The 20,331-nt window shown below is 37.6% G+C and overlaps 1 protein-coding gene across 3 annotated transcripts in view; it reads right to left on the bottom strand.

Annotated features, from left to right (window-relative positions):
• The window catches only part of NAALADL2 (N-acetylated alpha-linked acidic dipeptidase like 2), an 860,785-nt gene that overhangs the window by 260,905 nt on the left and 579,549 nt on the right, over window positions 1-20,331 (bottom strand). For all 3 annotated transcript variants that reach the window (XM_088452339.1, XM_088452338.1, XM_088452340.1), the window contains one exon: window positions 9,584-9,676. In XM_088452339.1, coding sequence (XP_088308465.1) covers window positions 9,584-9,676 — 93 coding nt within the window. The remainder of the gene's footprint in view (window positions 1-9,583; window positions 9,677-20,331) is intronic.

Raw genomic sequence — 20,331 nt, 5'->3', positions numbered from 1 at the left:
ATTCTATTAGTATTGTTGGTAAATTTTCAAAGGTACTGTAATTGAAGCTGAAAAATGCTGTTCAATAACTTTCACAATGTCTATCCAACCAAATCATGTGACACATTTTCCATAATTCACAAATTTGTAAATAATTTTGTGGGGACACTTCAAACATGCCAATTCTGATATTTTTAAGTTGTTAGAGAAAAAAAACAGAAAAAGAAAACTGCTTTGTGGGTAACTATTTTTATAGATTAATTAAATAAAATGTATCTTTAAATAAATTGTTTTACTAAAATTGAGATTTAAAGGTAAGAAAATATGACCAACAATTATAAACATATATGTAGTGAACAAAAAAAGTCAGACATCATATATTGTATCAATATAAATTATTTACAAGCAAAATATACGTTTTGGTTTCCTTCTAGTGTTATTAATTTATATACTTCCAAAACCACTAGCAGGAGACCAACATGTATGATTGTTATTGATTCCTGAATGTATAACTTCATTAGTTATTAAGGAACTTTAATTAATAATTAATTATTGACCTATAGTACTTTTTCTTACTTTCTTGCCCTGCCAAAACATTTCCATATTTATTGACATATATTAAGTATATTGTTGAACTGTGGTCATTTTTATATTAGGGTACATTACTAAAGAAATATTATGTATTGTTTAGACTGTATATTTCACCTGTAAAGTATTTATAAGGACATAACAGGATCCATTAATAGCATATTTGAACTCTACATTTTTTTGTTCACTCGATATATGTTCATACTTGTTGGTCAAATGTTATACATTTTAAATCTCAAATTTTGTAAAACAATTTAGTCAAATGTAAGTTTTATTTAGTCAGTCTATAACAACACTGACCCCCAAGCAGAGTTTTATTTTCTCTCTTTTTTGTCTCTAACACATAACTTTACTCTGTGGAGCACTACCAGGTCCTTTAGTTTACCTTAGTCACAATTTGTCAATATGGAACACATTATTCTTTTTTGTCATTATTATTTTAAAATATAAATTTCACTAACCCAGTGCAGGGAAGCTTCCCCTTTACTCTCTTCCTATAATTAGCATATTATTAATGTGTATCTATAGGTTGTCTTGAATTTTTTAAACAGCATTTAGCCAATATATTTTCATGTATTATCAAATCACAATACAAAACATTTACCCTGTGCTCAACGGCTCTAGGAGTTCTTAAAAGTAGGCATAAACCTTGACAGCTGCAGGGAGAGAAAACTGTTGTGTTATGTTTTGTGTTTTGTTTACTGATCATTTATATAAAGTAGTTATATATAAATGTGTGTGTGTATATATATATATATATATATATATATATATATATATATATAATATATATATATATATATATTAAAAAATAGATTTTGAAATTTGTATTCAGGGTTTTGCAAGTAAAACCAATTGATAGTTTGACTTGTATATGTTTTAAAGTTCTAAATTGTGGCCTACAATTCCTAGACAGGTGTCCTTATTTAAAATACTAAAATAAATTGTTGCATGCATATACTTGTTCCATTATTGTTCTACCTGTTTGTAATATGTGTAAACATGTCTTTGTCTCAACATTTTAATTTTAACATAACCATGTTTACCACTGCTACTGTATGAGATGTCCCAGTTTCACCACATTCCACAAATTTGTAACTAAAGAAAGAAATCTATAATATTTGATAACAGTGATAAATAATCATTTGTCCCATTGTTGTTGGTATTACATTAGCTATCAAGCCTATAATTTGGTATGTTTAAAGCTCCACCTTTATTTAAAGGCTTCTTGCTTATGGGTCTTATTTCTTCAGTTCTTTTAAAATAGGATCTTTCAATGTACAGTAGATTATCTCACCTTTGTAGACTTCTTCTTTCTACTATCCTGGCAGATAGGCAAGTGGTCCCCAGTGCCCAACACAATAAGTACACAAATATAAACTATATTGTGCTTTATTAAACAGGAACGCTTCCTAAAGCAGGAACTACTAGTGAGCAGGTTACTCAAAAGAGATTATTGCACAGTACTACTATGTAAATGAAATCAGTGTAAATCTTATCTTATAGTTTGCTATAACAACAAATTTATCACATTGTAAATAAACACTTTTATGCACTAAATATGCTATCTATAACTCTAATGTTCCTAATACCAGGCTAACCCTGGAAGTCTTGCTTGGCCAGGGCTACGTAGGCACACAATTCGGGTAGCAAACAACTAAATTAATTGTTAATTGTAGCTAGATGGACTTGTCCACTTCAAGTTAAGGAGACGTGTTGCTGGAGCACTGCTGGTGAACCCAGTTATTCCTAATTTTAATCCTACAGCAAAAGAGGGCAGGGGCCCTATCTCCTGTTAAAGACAGTCTTGACACAGTATCCCTTATATAGGCCATAAAATATATTGTGGACACTGACTGACTGGTTTTAGTGAGCTAAATCAATTACTCTATGATGTTCCAAAGATGTCAGCAATGGCTAAGGTGCTTAAAAGACTCACAGTAATTCAGTCACTAGCACAGCACAGTACAGTACAGTACATTATACAGATGTGTCCTCATACACCTAGCCTCTATACCATACTTGCCTACCTTTTTTTTCGACTCCCCGGGAATAGTCCGGGGAGGAGAAACAGGTGGGGTGTGACAGGTGGGTTGCGGCAGGTTGCGATGGTGGCAGGGCCTGATGGTTTGCATCATTAAGGCCTGCCCCCTTCATGGTAAATTCCCTTCATTGGTGCACAATTAAATAGGCAGCTGGGTAAATGACACGATTCATGAATAATCACATCATTAAGTACTGCCCCATACATGGGGAACCACGATCACCGCTGAAATTCTCCCCATTCTGCCCACTTCACTAGGAAGTGGGCAGAATGTGGGAGAAGTGGCTACCCTCCCGGGGGTGTGTGGGGGGGGTTAACCGAAAATTCAGGAGCCTCCTGCGAATTCTGGGAGGGTATTCATGTATGCTCTATACGCCATTAGGTGCAAGATGCCCAGCACAACAGAGCCACTGCGAGAGGTGTAGCATAATGTCAGTGAAACACTACTCCAAGTGTACCAGAGACACTGGGCTGTGACTTTAGCATAGAAATAAGTTTAAGCACAGACAGGGTCACAGATGAATAAAACTTGGCATTGAAAAAGCCACGGGCGCTGCAATGTAGCACTTTGTATACAAATTCAGACTTATATGCACACAGATGTACAAATTTTGCACATCAAATTGTTCAGTGTAATCTAGCAGAGTAGTTTTGTCACTTCCAGTTGTTTTATTTATGCAAATAAGATGCACATTTTGAGTGAGAAAGATGAATGGCGTGGCTGAATCGCAAGAGACCTGACGCCAAGAAGGGCTGTTTGGCATGACTAAAGCCACAATTTATGAGCACACATATGTACTAAATTGGTGTTTGGTGCTTGGAAATAAGAGGATTTTTCAAATTCCCAAATCTAGAGTATGGTTGCAACAAAAATTTTATATAATACCTCAATATCAGGCAAATCACCTGCAGCATTCTACCAATATATATAAAACATCATTTGTTATTACATTATGATACAGACTATTTTACAAACTTGAAACCGCCCCAAACATTTAAACAGGGAAACTTCTAAAATTCTCACTTTAAGATATTTGCATAATTTCTCAGTATTTGGCAACATTCTCACCACGTTCTTTCAGTGAGAAAGATGTATGCGAAGACAGGATGTCAATTTGCAGTTATAAAATAGTATATTAGGGTTTTTTCTTTAACTCCCTACACAAAAAAGTAATAAATTCTACTAAGGTACAATATATGCATTAAACTTTACTTTAAACCCTTTAAGTCATAGGCATATTTATAACAGGTGCAGGGTGTGGAGTGCACATGGGTCCCACATCACCACCCTGCACCAAGGCAGTAACTAGGGTGGTGTCACCTGTGCCATGGCAGGGGGCGCTGTTTGGGCCTGTCAATTTTCTGTTTATTATCATTCTCATGTGTAACTTCCTTTTCTTTTATCCCCAGCAGATCCTGGCCTCCCATACCTCTTCCCTGGCCCTTCCCCATGAGGCCATGGACCTTTTCTGCTGTATGTCTTATGTCCCTATTTTACAAATGGGGGGGCAGAGGTGCCAATGCTCTTTCTGGCACAGGGCACCAAAAAGTCTAGTTACAGCTCTGCCCTGCACCCAAAGTATACTTACCTTGCTCAGGAAATTGGGTTCCTCCTCCTCTTTGGCACCATTTTCCTAAGGACATCTACAGGAAGATGGCGCTGTGCAGTGTTCTGTGCCAGAGATTTTGCTCTCTTTCAGAAGATGTCACTGTGAAGATGATGCCATGTAGAAGGAGGGACCAGCTTTCTTGAGTAAAGTAATATGCAGGTCTTGGGGGGTCCACTGCTCAGAGAAGGGGGGCCTGCACATGGACTTCCCCCTGCTTTACTCCATACAATATGGATGTGTAGAGGAAGGAAAAAAATTATTTTGATCAATCAGTCTTGATTCAATTACCTAATAAAAATAAATATATAAAACCTTTCCACTACTATACTTTGCTTAGCATCCACATATGTATTCAAGTAATTATCTTTCTCTCTCTCTCTATTTATCTATCAAGCTATCTCTTAAAGGTGTATATTTACTATAGAGTGGATTTTTAGAGGGGGAGATGTTGCACAGACCAACCAATAAAAATTATTATCTTCTAGAAAGTGGTGGGGAACATTTTTTCTGCCAAGGGCCATTTGGATATTTATAAAATCATTTGCAGGCCATACAAAATGATCAACTAAAAAATGTGCCTGATATATATATATATATATATATATATATATATATATCAGGCACATTTTTTAGTTGATTATATATATATATAGTACACATGCACACTGTATTGTATAACATTACTAAAGCAGACTAAATATGAATTATGAAATAAAATATACATAATCATCCTCCGATTTCATCCATGGTTCAGCCCAGCCCAATGGGAAACTTAAGACTCACCCAGGCCAGTATTCTATGACTCCAGTCCAGTCTCCTCTCCTCTAAAATAGCTACAGCACAGTAGCCAGGCAGCAAAGGGTGCTCCAGCAGGCACAGACACCCACTGCATCACTCAGTCAGTCAGTCACTGGGTGTGGGGGTGCAGCAGCAAAGCTCCCTGGGGGTGCATCAGCAGAGCTCCCTCCCTCCTCCTTCTGTCCCTCAGAGATTCAGCAGCACTGTATTTTTAGTAATTGAAGACAGCCTGAGGGCTGACTGACTCCGTGTCCCACTGCCACACCGCTGCTCTGCACTGCACCTCTCCATCCTCCTCCGCTTAAGATGTCTGCAGGCGGGCTGAAGGGGAATGGCTGGCGTGGGGTTATGCATCGCTGTGTGACTTCTGATGTCACACCATGGCACTTCGCACAGCTGCACACAGCTGGGCAGCATCTGAGCTGAGTGCTCAGGGCTAATCGCTACCTGGCAGAAAACAAAGAGATGGAAGAGAACGACAGCCGGCTGGACCTGATAAAATAGTCTTGTGGGCCATGTACAGCCCGCAGGCCGGAGATTTCTCGTCCCTGTTCTAGAAGGCGCTAGATAAATGTTAAGTAGAATCTGTTTTGTTGCTATGGGCAACATCTCCCCTTCTAAATACCCGCACTTTACTAAATATACATCAAAGTGAGATATTATCCTATAGGTAAGTTATATAGTGCAACATTAGTAGTTAATGAAATAGCAAGATGTTGTCTGCAGGGTTTTATTTATTCTTTAGTACAATAAATGTGCGTGTACTGAACTAGATTATCATTATTTATCATTATTAGCATTTTATTCACTATTCATCTAGTTGTACCAATGCAAAAAATATTTCTACTTGATTTATGTATTTCTATATATTTTAAGCCTATTTTGTGTTTAGCAATAACTGTTTCAGCATCATATAAATTTGCTGAAATACAATTTAAAATACAATTCTGCATTGTATGTTATGGACCAGTAAACAGAATATACTATAATGATAATTTTGGAATTATTCCAGTAATTATGTCACCCTGGGCAGGAGGATACAATGCTGAGTAAATACCTTTCTGATCTGCAATAAAACCACCCTATTATATAATTTAGGATGAGAATTAGTAAGGTAATGTAAATAAGATGTTAAATAGTATAAACGACTAGTGCAGCCGAATGAGAAAACCATTAACCCTTGCTTGACTTCTTAATGAACACTATATAATTCTCATCTATTTTTTTAAAACTCATTCTGCTATAGCTACTTGCTGGTACTTGGCAGAAGGTTTTCACTTCAGGTAAATATTGGTAGAAGAATAATACCATTGCAGATTCACAATAGCTCAATAGTAATAAAATAGACTTGATAGAATTCTGTGTTTGTCTTCAATTTTATGTTATGTCTTTGTAATAACACTTCTGACATGTGTTTACTGTTATGTCTCTCTTCTCTAGCATTTGGCTTCTTAATTAATTACCCCATTACTTCAACAATTTTAAAATGCAGTTCACCAAAATGACCCCCAAAACTATTATTTTAACATTTATAACCTTGATTACTTAATGTTGCTATTCTTTGTTTTCAGAAGCTAATTACTACTTGCAGCAAGATAAATACACATGCATTTTAGTCCATGGTTACTTTATTATGTCCCACATAAATAAAATTAAACACAAGCCATTCCCAATCTAGGAGCTGAAATATATACCATGTTAAAAATAATGTAACTTAGATAAACTTCCTTCCTTCAGTATCTACTAGTACCAGCTACCCTTTTGTTTAATGAGTACCAGCAGTGAAACAGAGAGGTGTTGGGTACAAAGTACCTAGGATTACAATGGGTGCAAGAGAGAAACAGTCAGGAAGCCGATGGACGGAATACCGACCACCGGCTTCCCAACTGTATAAACCCGGCAAGGGTTAAATAATAGGTGTCGAAATCCCGATGCCTGTCATTTTCCCTACATCGGGAGACCGACACCCGGCTTACCGATCGAAGGTAGGCCAGGTGACGGGCACAGACAGCTGCGGGGGAGAGAGGGTTAGTTCCCAGGGGAAATTTAGGGTTAGGCATTCCCCCGGGAGGTTAGGTTTAGGCTAGGGGAAGGGGGGTTAGGGTTAAGCACCCCTGGGGGGAGGTTAGGGTTAGGCGCCCCCAGGGGACTTAGGTTTAAGTGGCAGGGAAAGGGGAGTTAGGTTTAGGCACTTAGAGGGGGGATTAGGGTTAGACACTTAGGGGGAGGTTAGGGTTAGGCACCCCTAAGGGAGGGTTAGAATAGGTTAGTGAATACTTACCTTGGGACAACCAAGATTTTCATCCTTGTCGGGCTGCAGCTGTCGGGATTTGTACCATGCGGCTGTGAGTAAATCATACTGAATCCATGCATGAATACAAAGGTGGTGGGAGAGAATGGGAACACCACTGTACATTACTGTATCCATCCATTTAATTTACTAACTGCGCAGTTACTTAATTGGTGCCCATGATCACACATACTTGACTGGTAAAAATATGGACTTGGAAAAAAAAGTGTGTAGGTGTTCATATGTAAACTGTGTTTAAAGCAGACAATGTATCTATCAAGTGGTGATAACCCTTCTTTTTCTCTGTATTTACACTGATAAAAAGGGTTATTATTTATCCAACATGTATTAAAAGGCAATCTATGGATAAATCAGAGATTTCTCCAGAGTTGTCATTGGCTTCTCTCTAACTAAGAATCTGATTCAGACCCGGTCGCTAAGTTGCACTTGCTCGCTCTGAGCAATTTTCGCCCATCTGCGCTTGTGTATAATTTGCAGTGTGCAAGCCAGTCATTGCGATCTGATTTTGGTTGCTCATAAGCTACTATCAGGTCACTGTTTAGAGTGACAGATAGTGCCGTTTGTGGGTGGTAACAGGGGAAGGTGCTTGTGAACGGTGGAGTGGATGTGCGAATGCAGGCGTGTCAGGCTGCCAAAACGCAGTTTAAAGGGCGTGCATAATTAGCAAAGTAGCGTCATTGTACATGTCACCTGCATGTATTTCAGTCAGCACTGATCGCTGTGCTTGCGGCGGGTTAAGGCAACATCAAGGGCTGCGAGCTGCTCCGATGGCTCACGATGGTCCAGATTAATCCCACATTTCCTGGAGATGACATGTGTTGCGAGTGGCAAGTGGGCATCTTTAGACACTTGAGAGAGCACTTTGCTGTAGCTCGCTAAAACACAGTGGGCGCCCTTACACGACACAGTGCGAGCACTTCATTTAAATGTCCGGCCCCAATTTGTCAGCGAACGGCCGCAACTTGCGAGCGGGTCTGAATGAGCTCCTAAGTGTGATGGCCACTTACTAGGCAACTAAAAACTGCACTTTATGTTACTTGTCTAATTACTCATAGTGCCAACTGAGCATGACTCTATGGATACTTAAATGGTCACTCGCAATGAGAGATTGTGTTTTTCAAGATCTCACACAAGCACAAAGCATGCACCCAGTAGCTATTAAATGTAACATCAGCACAAGATAGACACAGGTGACTCTTGGGCCTGATTCAGCAAGGATCGCAACTGCGATTACGCAAGGCAATTGGCCGATTGTTGCAATCTGTGCATGCGTATGCATCTCAGTGCACATGCGCAAACCAGTCACTGTGATCAGGACTGTGATCACAGTGACTACACAGACCCATCACAGAATGATTGACAGGAAGTGCCATTTGTGGGAGGTGATGGGGCGGTTGGCAAAATGCAGGCATGCTAGTGCGCTTGAAAGCCATCGCATGGTCGTGCATAAATTATCCACTGCGATGCTATATGCTTGCGACAAGGTTAACAATTTCTGAGTAAGGACAGAGCGCCAGGAGGCAGTGCTGCTCAGCCGGGGTTTGACCCCGGAAAGGCCCATCTGGCCATCAGTGCTCCTGACATTTGCCAAAAGTGCCAGATGGGCAGTCTGGCACTGTATGACACCCATGCATGGGACTAACAAAATATATATAACACCCATACATGGAACTAACATCAATCTTACTTTGCTTAGAGAAGCAATAAATAGCCCACCATTAACATGTAAAACATGTTGAGGATATACATACATGTGTTAAAGGAATCAACATATATGGACAATATAAATTACTTACTTATTTGTATGGTTTATGAGCTGAATCTGCTTTATATAAACATTTATGTAAAATACTAGATGAACAAATGCATTTAGACCTCATTGTCCATTAAGAAACTTCCATTTTGCAAGTTCTCATTGAATGAATGTTTTTTCTGTTACAAAAGCCAATTGCACATCACTGTAAAGCTAAGTGCACATTGTACATGTTGCTGCTTTGAATTATATAGAAAACACCATTATTTTATGCTTGTTTTTATTTTATTTTTATGTTTTTTGTTTACTTTACGTGAGCTGCTGTTTGTTCCTATATGAGCTGATTGTGTTCACTTGTAAAGGTTAATGGAATACATGTGGCCTTATGACAGCACCAGTAACTGAATTCCATTAATGTTCGATTAACCAGATAGGCATGCTTATATATTAAATGTACATTTTCCATTTTTCAGCTTGGAGAAACATAAGTGAACGCTTACCTGGTAGAAGTGAGCCTCTGAGGAGACCAATTGAATTCGATATGTTTTTGTATTTTTGAACAGACTGGATATTTAGTTTCAGTATAATATGATCTTTAGTAAAGAAAAAGAAATGTCAATTACAAATCGTTATTATATCACCAAACTTTAAAAAACTACAGTATATAATATATTTTAAAATAAGTTAATAGGACTTGTCCCCTTTATAATAACCTCATACAGCCCTTGAGAATTAGTTTGGTGAATTTATTTTTATTTATTTATTACCAGTTATTTATATAGTGCACAAAGATTCAACAGCGCTTCACAGAGAATATTTCAGTCACTCATATCAGTCCCTGTCCCAGTGGAGCTTACAATCTATATTCCCTACCGCATGCATACAGACACAAGCTACTGTAGGGTTAAATTTTTTTCAGGAGCCAATTAACCTGCAGTTTTTTTTTTAGTGCGGGAGGAAACTGGAGCACCTGGAGGAAACCCACGCAAGCACAGGGAGAATATACAAACTCCACACAGTTAGGGCTGTGGTGGGAATTGAACCCATGGCCTCAGCCCTGTGAGGCAGTAATGCTAACTTATACCCCTCCTGTGCTGTACTACACCTGCCTAGTACTATATATTCCAGGAGATTAAAAAACAAAGGTAAGGAAGTATGTGTAGGGAATGTGAGACCTAACTTGGTGCTGACAACACCTGCTAAATTAGATTCTGAGGGCCAATTGTAATATGGTGAGAGTTTATAAAATGTGAGATATTAGTAGGGGGGGGCAAAGGAAGGATTTGAAAGTGGCGAAGAAACGATGGAGGTTGGAGGACTGGGAAGAGTTAAAGTTCGTTAAATATGACTGTTTAGAGAGGGAGATGTTAGCACTGCAGTTCTTGAACACTTTGCAGGAGCCTGGTGCATTTGGAGTGCCAGGGTTGAGGTGTGGATATGCAAGGTGTAGTGACTGCCAAAGCAACAGAGTAGAGAGCAAAAGTAAGGGAGCTAAGCACAGAGCTGTAAATTCAGCAAGAATCGACATTGTACTGGCAACAGAGGCCAGTGAGGAAATTAAATTTATATGGGAGGATGCCCAGGGATTGGATGCTGTGATCAGCTGGTCTGGGAGCAGAACTCTGAGTGGAGGAAGAGCATCAGGTGACAGAGTCCAACATGGCTGCACTCATACTGTGGTTTAGGAGGGAACTCTAGCATGCAGCTTGTGTGTCATCATGCTGGGAAGACATGCTGTGAACAACAAGCTGAAGAGAGCCATCTCCATGCTCAATTGCAGGACACTGAGAATACAGGGCAGGAGCAGCGCAGACAGACCACAGCACCAGCCAGGAGTGATGTGCAGCATGAGCAGACCTTGGTGCTATCTGGGAGTGATGCACAGCATGAGCAGACCTCAGTGCTAGCCTGGATAGACACCGGAGAGACAGGAAAGTGTTTTTTAAGGGCCAGAGTGTGATAAAAGAGTTTAGAGGCAGATGATTTTGTGAGGACACTGACAACAATATTGAAGGAGAACAAACAGAAAAGGAAAAACTCTGTGTTGTGAGCACTCTTGGGTATTATACAAAGATTAATACGTAACTTTTAATCAGTAACAAAAATACATAAAATGCAAGCCCTACACAAGCTACTAAAGAAAGTAGTGGGGACACATGTAAAAAGAAAAATGCTTATGATATACCACCAAATATAACTAGACATACAAATATATTGGGTACATACATACATTTAAGATAGGATGAACAACTCCTCCTGGATATATAGTCAATTACCAATGAAGAGCAGATAGCTGCATGAGCATAGCAATAAGCTCTGATTTCTAACAATTCAAAGTTGATAGAGTATATAGATTTGTTAAATCAGCACCTGGCGAAATATCAAGTGGAATAACATTCATACCATGTCAAAACCAATCATAATGTCATAATGGTATATACAGTCAGTATTCAAAATATAGAAGCATCACATAGCATTCCTTGATGACCTCAAGTTGAAATAACAAAAATAGTCAGGAGACAACAAGATTGCTGCCAATAACTCAAATAGCTCCCACCTGGCCTAGGTCATCTGTGAGAACATAAGAGCTGATGACATGTGTTGGCCCTTAGAATATAAAGAGTGAATGGTACATTTCTCAGAATAAGTCTCAAATCCCCGGATGTCTTACTTGTGCATAGGACGTGCAGTGAAAGGACCGATTATCTGAGCTAGTCACCACTCAATAAGAAAAATACAATAGTGTGAGAATATTTATTGACCATCCGAAGATGTCAATATATTACATTATGTGCAAAATCGTAATAACAGATTTGTATCAACCAAATAAAGAAGAAATATCAGAAAAGCGAGGGAAAAAGAACCGATACTCCCAGTTCTACCACTACTCATTTAGTCCAAGGCCATTGATGAGAGGTGTGACATGGGGGGACAGTTATACCTTCTGAAAATAAAGAGTGAGTGATACGTTACTCAGATGTTCCTTTCTGCTTTCTGATGTCAAGCTCTCGGCATCAGACAACTGATGAGTGAAGTATTAGTCTGAGATTGTACCTAATCAGTAAGAGTGATACAAAGTATAAGACTAAATAATTATAGCTGCTATTGAGTAAATATTGAATATAGTATAAATATATAGTAATTTTGTTAACACAATCAATAGATCGATAAATACCCATTAAAGTAAAATGCACATCCAAAGTTTGAATATTGCGTGTGCTAATAATATGGGTATAGTGCTAATATCCATAAGACACTCTTTGTCTGGTGATATTAAGTGCTTCCACAAGGTATTCACTTCAAGGAATCACATATTAGTGAGGGAAACACTGTAGCAGGCAAATCTCGTGTGTCTGCTGGATAATGTAACAACTTGTAATGTAACAAAATCTCAATCCTCATATGTTCTCACAGGGAAAGGTATCCTAGTGTAAATTCCCTTAATGCTGTCTTGTGAGAACTTTTATATAAAAGGGAGACATTAACCCTTACAAACATTGATGTAAACTTGGAAAACGCCATAAGTAGCAGACAACAACAAAATCATGATCCTCTATTGAAATCATATATAGAGGTATATCCAAATATCATATCACTGGTCTTATAAGCACTTATATATATATATATATATATATATATATATAACAAATTGCTAAGCCATGTATACATTGGTGTCAATTTAATAAATGCTATAAGTTGCAAACATTAGCAAAGTCGCGATCCTCTATAGAGATCATATATAGAGGTGTGTCCACATATCAGGACATTAATATGACTTCCCAAGAGAATACAGAATTGAGGATTTCTTTATAGGTATGTACTCGGTGCAGCAGTACAACAAAAACTTCATTTGGTTTAAAGTGCATGTGGTATTAAATTAGAATACATCCCCCGATAAGTGTTAAAGGATGGAAAGATTATCCATACCAGTTTACAGAATTAAAGACTTGGTGATATATCAAATAAAGGTCACACAATTAGACATAAAGGAAAGACACATAACTAAATACCAACTGATAGTAGTCGGGTCCCGTGCTGCGCAGCCACGGGCACCCTTCCTGTCTGCCGATGCGCATTTCGCCAATGGCTTGTTCACGGAGAGGCAGCTCTTATGTTCTCACAGATGACCTAAGCCAAGTGGGAGCTATTTGAGTTATTGGCAGCAATCTTGTTGTCTCCTGACTAGTTTTGTTATTTCAACTTGAGGTCATCAAGGAATGCTATGTGATGCTTCTATATTTTGAATACTGACTGTATATACCATTATGACATTATGATTGGTTTTGACATGGTATGAATGTTATTCCACTTGATATTTCGCCAGGTGCTGATTTAACAAATCTATATACTCTATCAACTTTGAATTGTTAGAAATCAGAGCTTATTGCTATGCTCATGCAGCTATCTGCTCTTCATTGGTAATTGATTATATATCCAGGAGGAGTTGTTCATCCTATCTTAAATATATGTATTTACCCAATATATGTGTATGTCTAGTTATATTTGGTGGTATATCATAAGCATTTTTCTATTTACATGTGTCCCCACTACTTTCTTTAGTAGCTTTTGTAGGGCTTGCATTTTATGTATTTTTGTTACTGATTAAAAGTTACGTATTAATCTTTGTATAATACCCAAGAGTGCTCACAACACAGAGTTTTTCCTTTTCTGTTTGTTCTCCATATGATTATGACTCTAGTGAGCACCACCACTGCCCTTATATATTCATTTTAGATATGTTCTAATTTATTATCAGTTTAGTGGTCCTATTATCCTTAGATAGTATCTCTCTCAATAGTCTGTGTGACGATATCCCCCTTTTTCCCCTTTCCCTGTTTTCATTCCAACAATATTGAAGTCACATAAAATGAGTGAGGTAAAGTCTGAAGAGAAGTGGGGGAGCCAGCAAGCAAAGTTGACAACACCCCCATGGCGACCCCTGGACTGGGGTGTCTAAGAGTATGTGAGGAATCCAGTGGAGAGAGACATGAGATAAGTGATGTGAGAGGGGGAAATACAGGTTTTGAAGATTATCAGGGTTGCTGTAGCATGGAGATGAGATTGGTTGGTAGAACAGAAATGAAGAAAGTTTAGTGATGGTGCAGGTTCCTGAGATGGGAAGTGATGCTGCAGATAGTCGAAGTGGATGGAGTTTAGTGTGATGTGGATGGGGGTGAGGAGATGTAACAGGGGAAGGAGGGAGGGACCAGGGATTAGTGGTAGGGTAGAAGTGACTAAAAATTGAGTAATGGGAGAGATTTCGGAGAGTGAAGGAGAGAGGTTATTATTATTATTATTATTATTTTATAATGCACTTCATGGACTCTGTAGCACAAAACGGGGAATACAACTAACAATAAGTTACAGAATAAAACAAACAAATGGACAATTTCACATAAATACACGATTACAGTGTTCAATTAACATAATTATGTAAAGAAGACAAAAGAGAAAAGTCCAAATGAGGTTACAATATATAAGAGTTATGGATAAACAGAATAGGAAGAAAATGGTAAAGTAGAATAGGGTAGAGTATGCAGAGTTAAAAGAAGGGGTGACAAGATTAACCAATGAGTTTTAAGGGCATGTTTGAATGATGGGGGGGTGGACAAAAATGTAATGGAGCAAGGGATGGGATTCCCGAGGAATGAAGCATCCCAGGAAAAATTCTGATTTCAATAGGAAGTAGTGGAGTGACTGGAAGAGTGGGCCAGCAGAGGTGTAATGTCAATAGAGGAAAATTAGATTGGCTGCAGAGTTAGAGAAGACTGAAGAGAGATGAGGTGGGAGATAGGAATGCCAGATAGGAGTAGATTTCAATAATCGACATGAAAAATGATAGGGGCATGGTTGTGAACTTTAGTAGCTTCCAGGGTAAGTAAGGGCCTGACTCTGGAAATATTGCAGAGGTGAAACCCGTAGATTGGTAGAGGGACTAAGGGGGTCATTCAGACCCGGTCGTTAGCGCCGATGCGCTCGGACCTAGTCGATGGCCCCACACAGAGCATGCGCACGATGGCGCCGGCACCATCGTGCGCGTGCATGAGACCCGCTACGACCGACAGCGCCAGTCATAGCGGATCTCGATCCAAAGGGGGCGAGCTGTCGATGTTGATTGACAGCTCGCCCCGTTTGGAAGGCGGGCCGGGGGGGTGGCAGCCCAAATGGGGGCGTTCCCAGACAGAGCCGAAAGCTCTCCGGGGCTTACGACAAGGGAGACCCTACCCTAGGGTCTCGTCATAAGCCCCGATGGTCACGATGGTCTTGACCATCGCGACCATCACCTTAGGCGGTCATAAGGCTGTGGGTGTTAATCCACAGCCTTACCACCGCAAAGGAGGAAGTCTTGAAAATTCAAGAGGTCCTCCCCTCATTCAGACCGACCGCATGCTCTGTGCGACCAGCTCTGAAAGAGGTTCTGAATGTGGGGGAAGAATATGGAGCAAAGTCAAGGGTGACACCCAAACATCAGACTTGGGGAACAGATGAAAGGGAGACATTATGGATTCTATTTCATAGTTAAAGTGGGTGGCAAAATTTAGTGTACTGAGGGAAAAGAGAAGAGGGAGGAGGGCGTTTAAGACAGTGAAGAAGCTGCAAAAGTTATAGGACCAGTAAATAAAAATGTCCAGAAATAGGACTGTTTAGCAAGTGAGAGTGGAGCTGGGATGAGATAATGAGCTTGAAGTGGAGGAAGTTGACAAAAGTGCATGATTGAGAGCACATTTGGAGAAACCAGTTAGGATAGAATGCGATTGTTAGCACAGGGATTGATGAATGTTCAAGATAATAACTGAGGCAGCAGATACAAGTGCTTGATCAGGGTAGATGGCAGTAGTGATGGAGAGAGAAGGGAGTCTAGAGAGGATGAGAAACTGGTGATTAACTGCCTATTAACAGTCTCCTTAGTGGAGGGGTGTGTAGTAGGGCAGAGAGTAATGCTGAAGGAGAGATGATGCTGGTCAGAAATAGGAAGCTGGGAGTTGTTGAAGCCAGGTACAATACAAAGGCGAGAGAAGACCATGTCAAAGGAGTGACAGTGACTTTCTTTGAGTTTGGTTAATAAAAAACCTACTATATATATATATATATATATATATATACATACACACAATTGGATTGCAAGCACTTTCCAAACAAAACACCAACTTGGCTTTATAATAAAAGTTGTTGTTTTGTTTAGAGAGTGCTTGCTATCCAATTGTCTTTAAATTAATCCCCTCGGACAGTTGTCATGGTGGATTATTGTGGATGCACCCCGCATGTTGATATTTGAAGGTTGAGTGCAAGTATACATATATATATATATATATATATACACACAGTATATACATTCAAAAAAAATCTTGCATTGGTTCAGTCATCATCCTAAACATAGATGCTCATCCATTTGCTGACTTCACAAATATGAAAATGCAGCTTACTCTCATGAATTTGTACAGATAGCACAAACTACTGTAGATATTTTGTTGTGTTTAGATAACAATTGCACACAAAAATAATTAATACAAAATAGATTCCTCTTCTGTGTAAACGACAGATGCACTTTAGAATGCTGCATGTAAACAGCTTTTAGGTATGCCTTTAGAGTAGACTTTTCTTGTATAGCAGTATCAACTGTAAGGTGCAATATAAAAATGAGTAAAAGACTGAAGAGGATATAAAATAAACACAATTATGCACCTTTACCCCGTTTTGAAATATTTTTATCTGGGTTAAAAAGCAACACTGTGTGAGGTCAATTAGATGTGATAGAATGGAAACACAAAGTGACACTGACTGACCCTTTAAATATAAATTTGATTTGTGTCTGTAATATATATCCTATTGCCCCAAAACTGAAAAGTACCACATTTAATGTTCTCATAGTCTGAGTTTGACTCTCATTAAGAAGACTTAGGGGTATATATACTAAAGTGTGGGTTTATAGAACTGGAGTTGTTGCCCATAGCAACCAATCAGATTCTATCTATTATCTTCTAGAAGGTGCTAGATAAAATATAAGTAGAATCTGATTGGTTGCTATGGGCAACATCTCCACTTCTATAAACCTGCACTTTAGTAAATATACCCTTTATGTGAAGCATATCTTTCTATGTTACAGAATTTTATTGTCCTATATTTTGTTGTTTTTATGAACACTCATATTTAATAAGAAAATATTTTATTGGTTGCTCATAGAAATTTCATATATCCAGCTTATTTCTAATAATTTACATTTCCAAATTAATTTTATACAACATATTAATATATTATATTTTGGTGGTTTTCCTTTAAACTGCACTACACAGAGCTCAAATATAGTAAACCAAGCATATTTTTTAAAAAGAAGTAACTTAAAAAAAATCAGTGAAACTCTAGTACACACAGGAATAAATAATGTCTCAACAAGATAAATACAAGCAAACCAACATGACAGGTAAATTGCAGAAGAATGCTTTTATGCTGGTTAAAACAGCAACAGTTACTTGTTAAATTGATTGCGTGTACTGCAAAAGTTTGCTAAACTACTTTAAACTGAGAGACTTTGTGACAGCATTTATAAAATCTCATGTTTAAAATAGTTATCTCCTATTTTATCACATTTTGAATTGAAAAATCTTCCAGTGGAATATAAAGCTAAAGGTTAGATCTAATTATGAAACTGATAATGATAACTGATCAATGACTGAGTAGTTGAAATAAGAAAAAATAGGAAAAAATAAAAACATGCCAACAACTGTAAACAATAACTGAGTTTTCGGTATGAGGTTTCACTGAGGAATTTGGCATCTAAGAATGATAATTAAATAAGATGTTGAGTCTTTGTTTTACACGGAATCTGTTTTAAAGAATAGCTGTTACCAGGTTCTACACTGGCTTTCTATTTGCTTATTATATAGCATCTTGTGTCATATGATATAAATAAAAAAAAAAAACCTTTATCCTCTGTCATACTGCTGTCCAGTTGTCAGTTTACACTGTGCTCTCTACCAAGCTACCTATCAAGAATACAATATAGAATAGCATATACACTACTGGACAAAGTAGTCACAGAAAAAAAATTCAGTTTACATAGTGCACAATGGAATTCTGCTGAAGTGGGTGGTATTATTAACTGAAGTATTTGTGACATAGAGCTATATTTTTGGATAGGTCTCTATATACAATACTATGCATTTTGAGTAATATATAAATTTGTAAGAATCTACAGTATTATAGATGAAAATAATTATACTTTTCAATAACATCCGTAGGGTTCAAATCTTTGAGAAAGATTCAAAGAATTCATATATTTTTAGATATTTGTTTGTGCTTTATATCTCCTACTTATTTTATAGTATACAATAAAAGTTAAGTTTTTATTTAATTACATACATACAAGAGTGCACCCAACCAGGAGTCTTCTTTTTCTCCCTATAAAAATATAATTATTTCTGATTTAAGGGAGCACCACCAACTCTTACAAGAAATATATCTCCGTGTTGCCTGTTAATTGAATCTAGCTGTTTTTTTGATACAATATCATTATCATTGTCTATTGCAATCAATTTGCCATCTTTTTGTGGACTGGACAGGATTGTCCTTCTCTAGTGTGGATTCCAACCCCAGTCGAATGTTTAAAGTACACAAAGCAAAATGTGATAAGCAAATAAAAATAAGTAAAAAACTAGATTGTTGTGGAGTTGATAAGTTCAAGGCAACCTGCTGCAGTAAAGAAAGAGGTATGCCAACCTCAAAACAATAGACAAAATACATTTTATACTGCACTGGTGTGTCTCATTCAGAACAATAGATTATTCACATTAAATAATTTATTAAAAATAGAAGAATAAAATAAACAAAATGAATACTTAATTGAACTTAAAATAAAAGGTAACACAAGAAAGCAGCCAAGTTTACCATAAATACTGTATAGCTACTTTGATAAAAGTATCATCCAAATTTTACATAGTAATCATCTTCAATGTCAAAGTAGCAAAAAATTAATACAGAAGTTAGTTTAAGAAAGAAAAAGTCACATGTAGGGTAGCTTATGTAAAGCCTAGAAACACAATTGATAATTAAAAGTCCAGCACTCCAACAGATTCGTATGAGACACAGATTAAAATAGCCTGTAATTTGCCATGATTCAATATCCAATCAGTCTCTCATCTCTAATGCTGGACATACACTATACAATTATCTGTCAGATATCTGTCCAATCTAGCTGGTTGGAATGAAAACCTGGTAATGTATGGGAGCAAATGACAGTCGATCAAATGTTTTCCAGTGTTTGTGAGCAAATGATGTATGTAATTTACTCCCATACATTACCAGATTTTCATTCCAACCAGCTAGATTGGACAGATATCTTACAGATAATTTTATAGTGTATGCCCAGCATTAGAAACCGAATTAGTGGACAGTTCACAAGATATAGTGCTTAATTAAAAATGTTACCAGTTCCATTTAAATTGTTTTGGTAAAGTAACTGGCTGTAAGTGACCTGATAAGAGGATTTATCTGTGTTACTCTGTAATAATAGTTCTCAGTCACAGTGCAGCAGTTGTTCTCCTAACCAGGTCTCGGACTAACTTGTGTATTAGTTTTTTGCTACTTTGTCATTGAAGATGAATACTATGTAACATTTGGCTGACACTTTTATCAAAGTTGCTATGAAGTACTTATGGTATACTGTAGTTTGCTGCTTTCATGTGTTTATGTTTATTTTAATTTCAATTAAGTGTTCATTCTGTTCATTTTATTCTTCTATTTTTAACAAATTATGTAATGTGAATAATCTATTGTTCTGACAGAGACACACTAGCGCAGTATAAAATTTCTTTACACAAATAAAAAGTCAACAATGATTCTAAAAACCTTGAGGTTTCATTATGTAGCTCACTGAAGGTATAATCAGGACGTCTTCTATTTTATCTGCCTTGCTTCCTGACCAAAGTTGGTGACAGGATCTCATTGAAATGCCATAACTTTAATACTGGAGAATGACTTTGGATAGAGTACTAAAGTGGACAATGTAAAGGTACTTTGTGCATCCAGATAGCTATATACCACCAGATGTACTTTATGTAGACTTATATACATTCCTCTCCCAAACTATAAATAGATGTATATTAATTGCTAGAAATACTTGATTCCAATGTATGGTATTCATTAATTCCAATGTTTATTTATAAAACATCATTAAAAGAACTACAAGTTGTACAGGGAACACATTTTCATTCCATTACAAACTTTTTCAATACAGGTTAGTTCAAGTAACGGA

The sequence above is a fragment of the Taudactylus pleione genome, unplaced genomic scaffold (assembly GCF_031769625.1).
Source record: "Taudactylus pleione unplaced genomic scaffold, aTauple2 ptg000037l, whole genome shotgun sequence".
Taxonomy (NCBI): domain Eukaryota; kingdom Metazoa; phylum Chordata; class Amphibia; order Anura; family Myobatrachidae; genus Taudactylus; species Taudactylus pleione.
The sequence above is the reverse complement of the archived record's forward strand: the minus strand, read 5'-3'. Positions and strand labels throughout refer to the sequence as shown.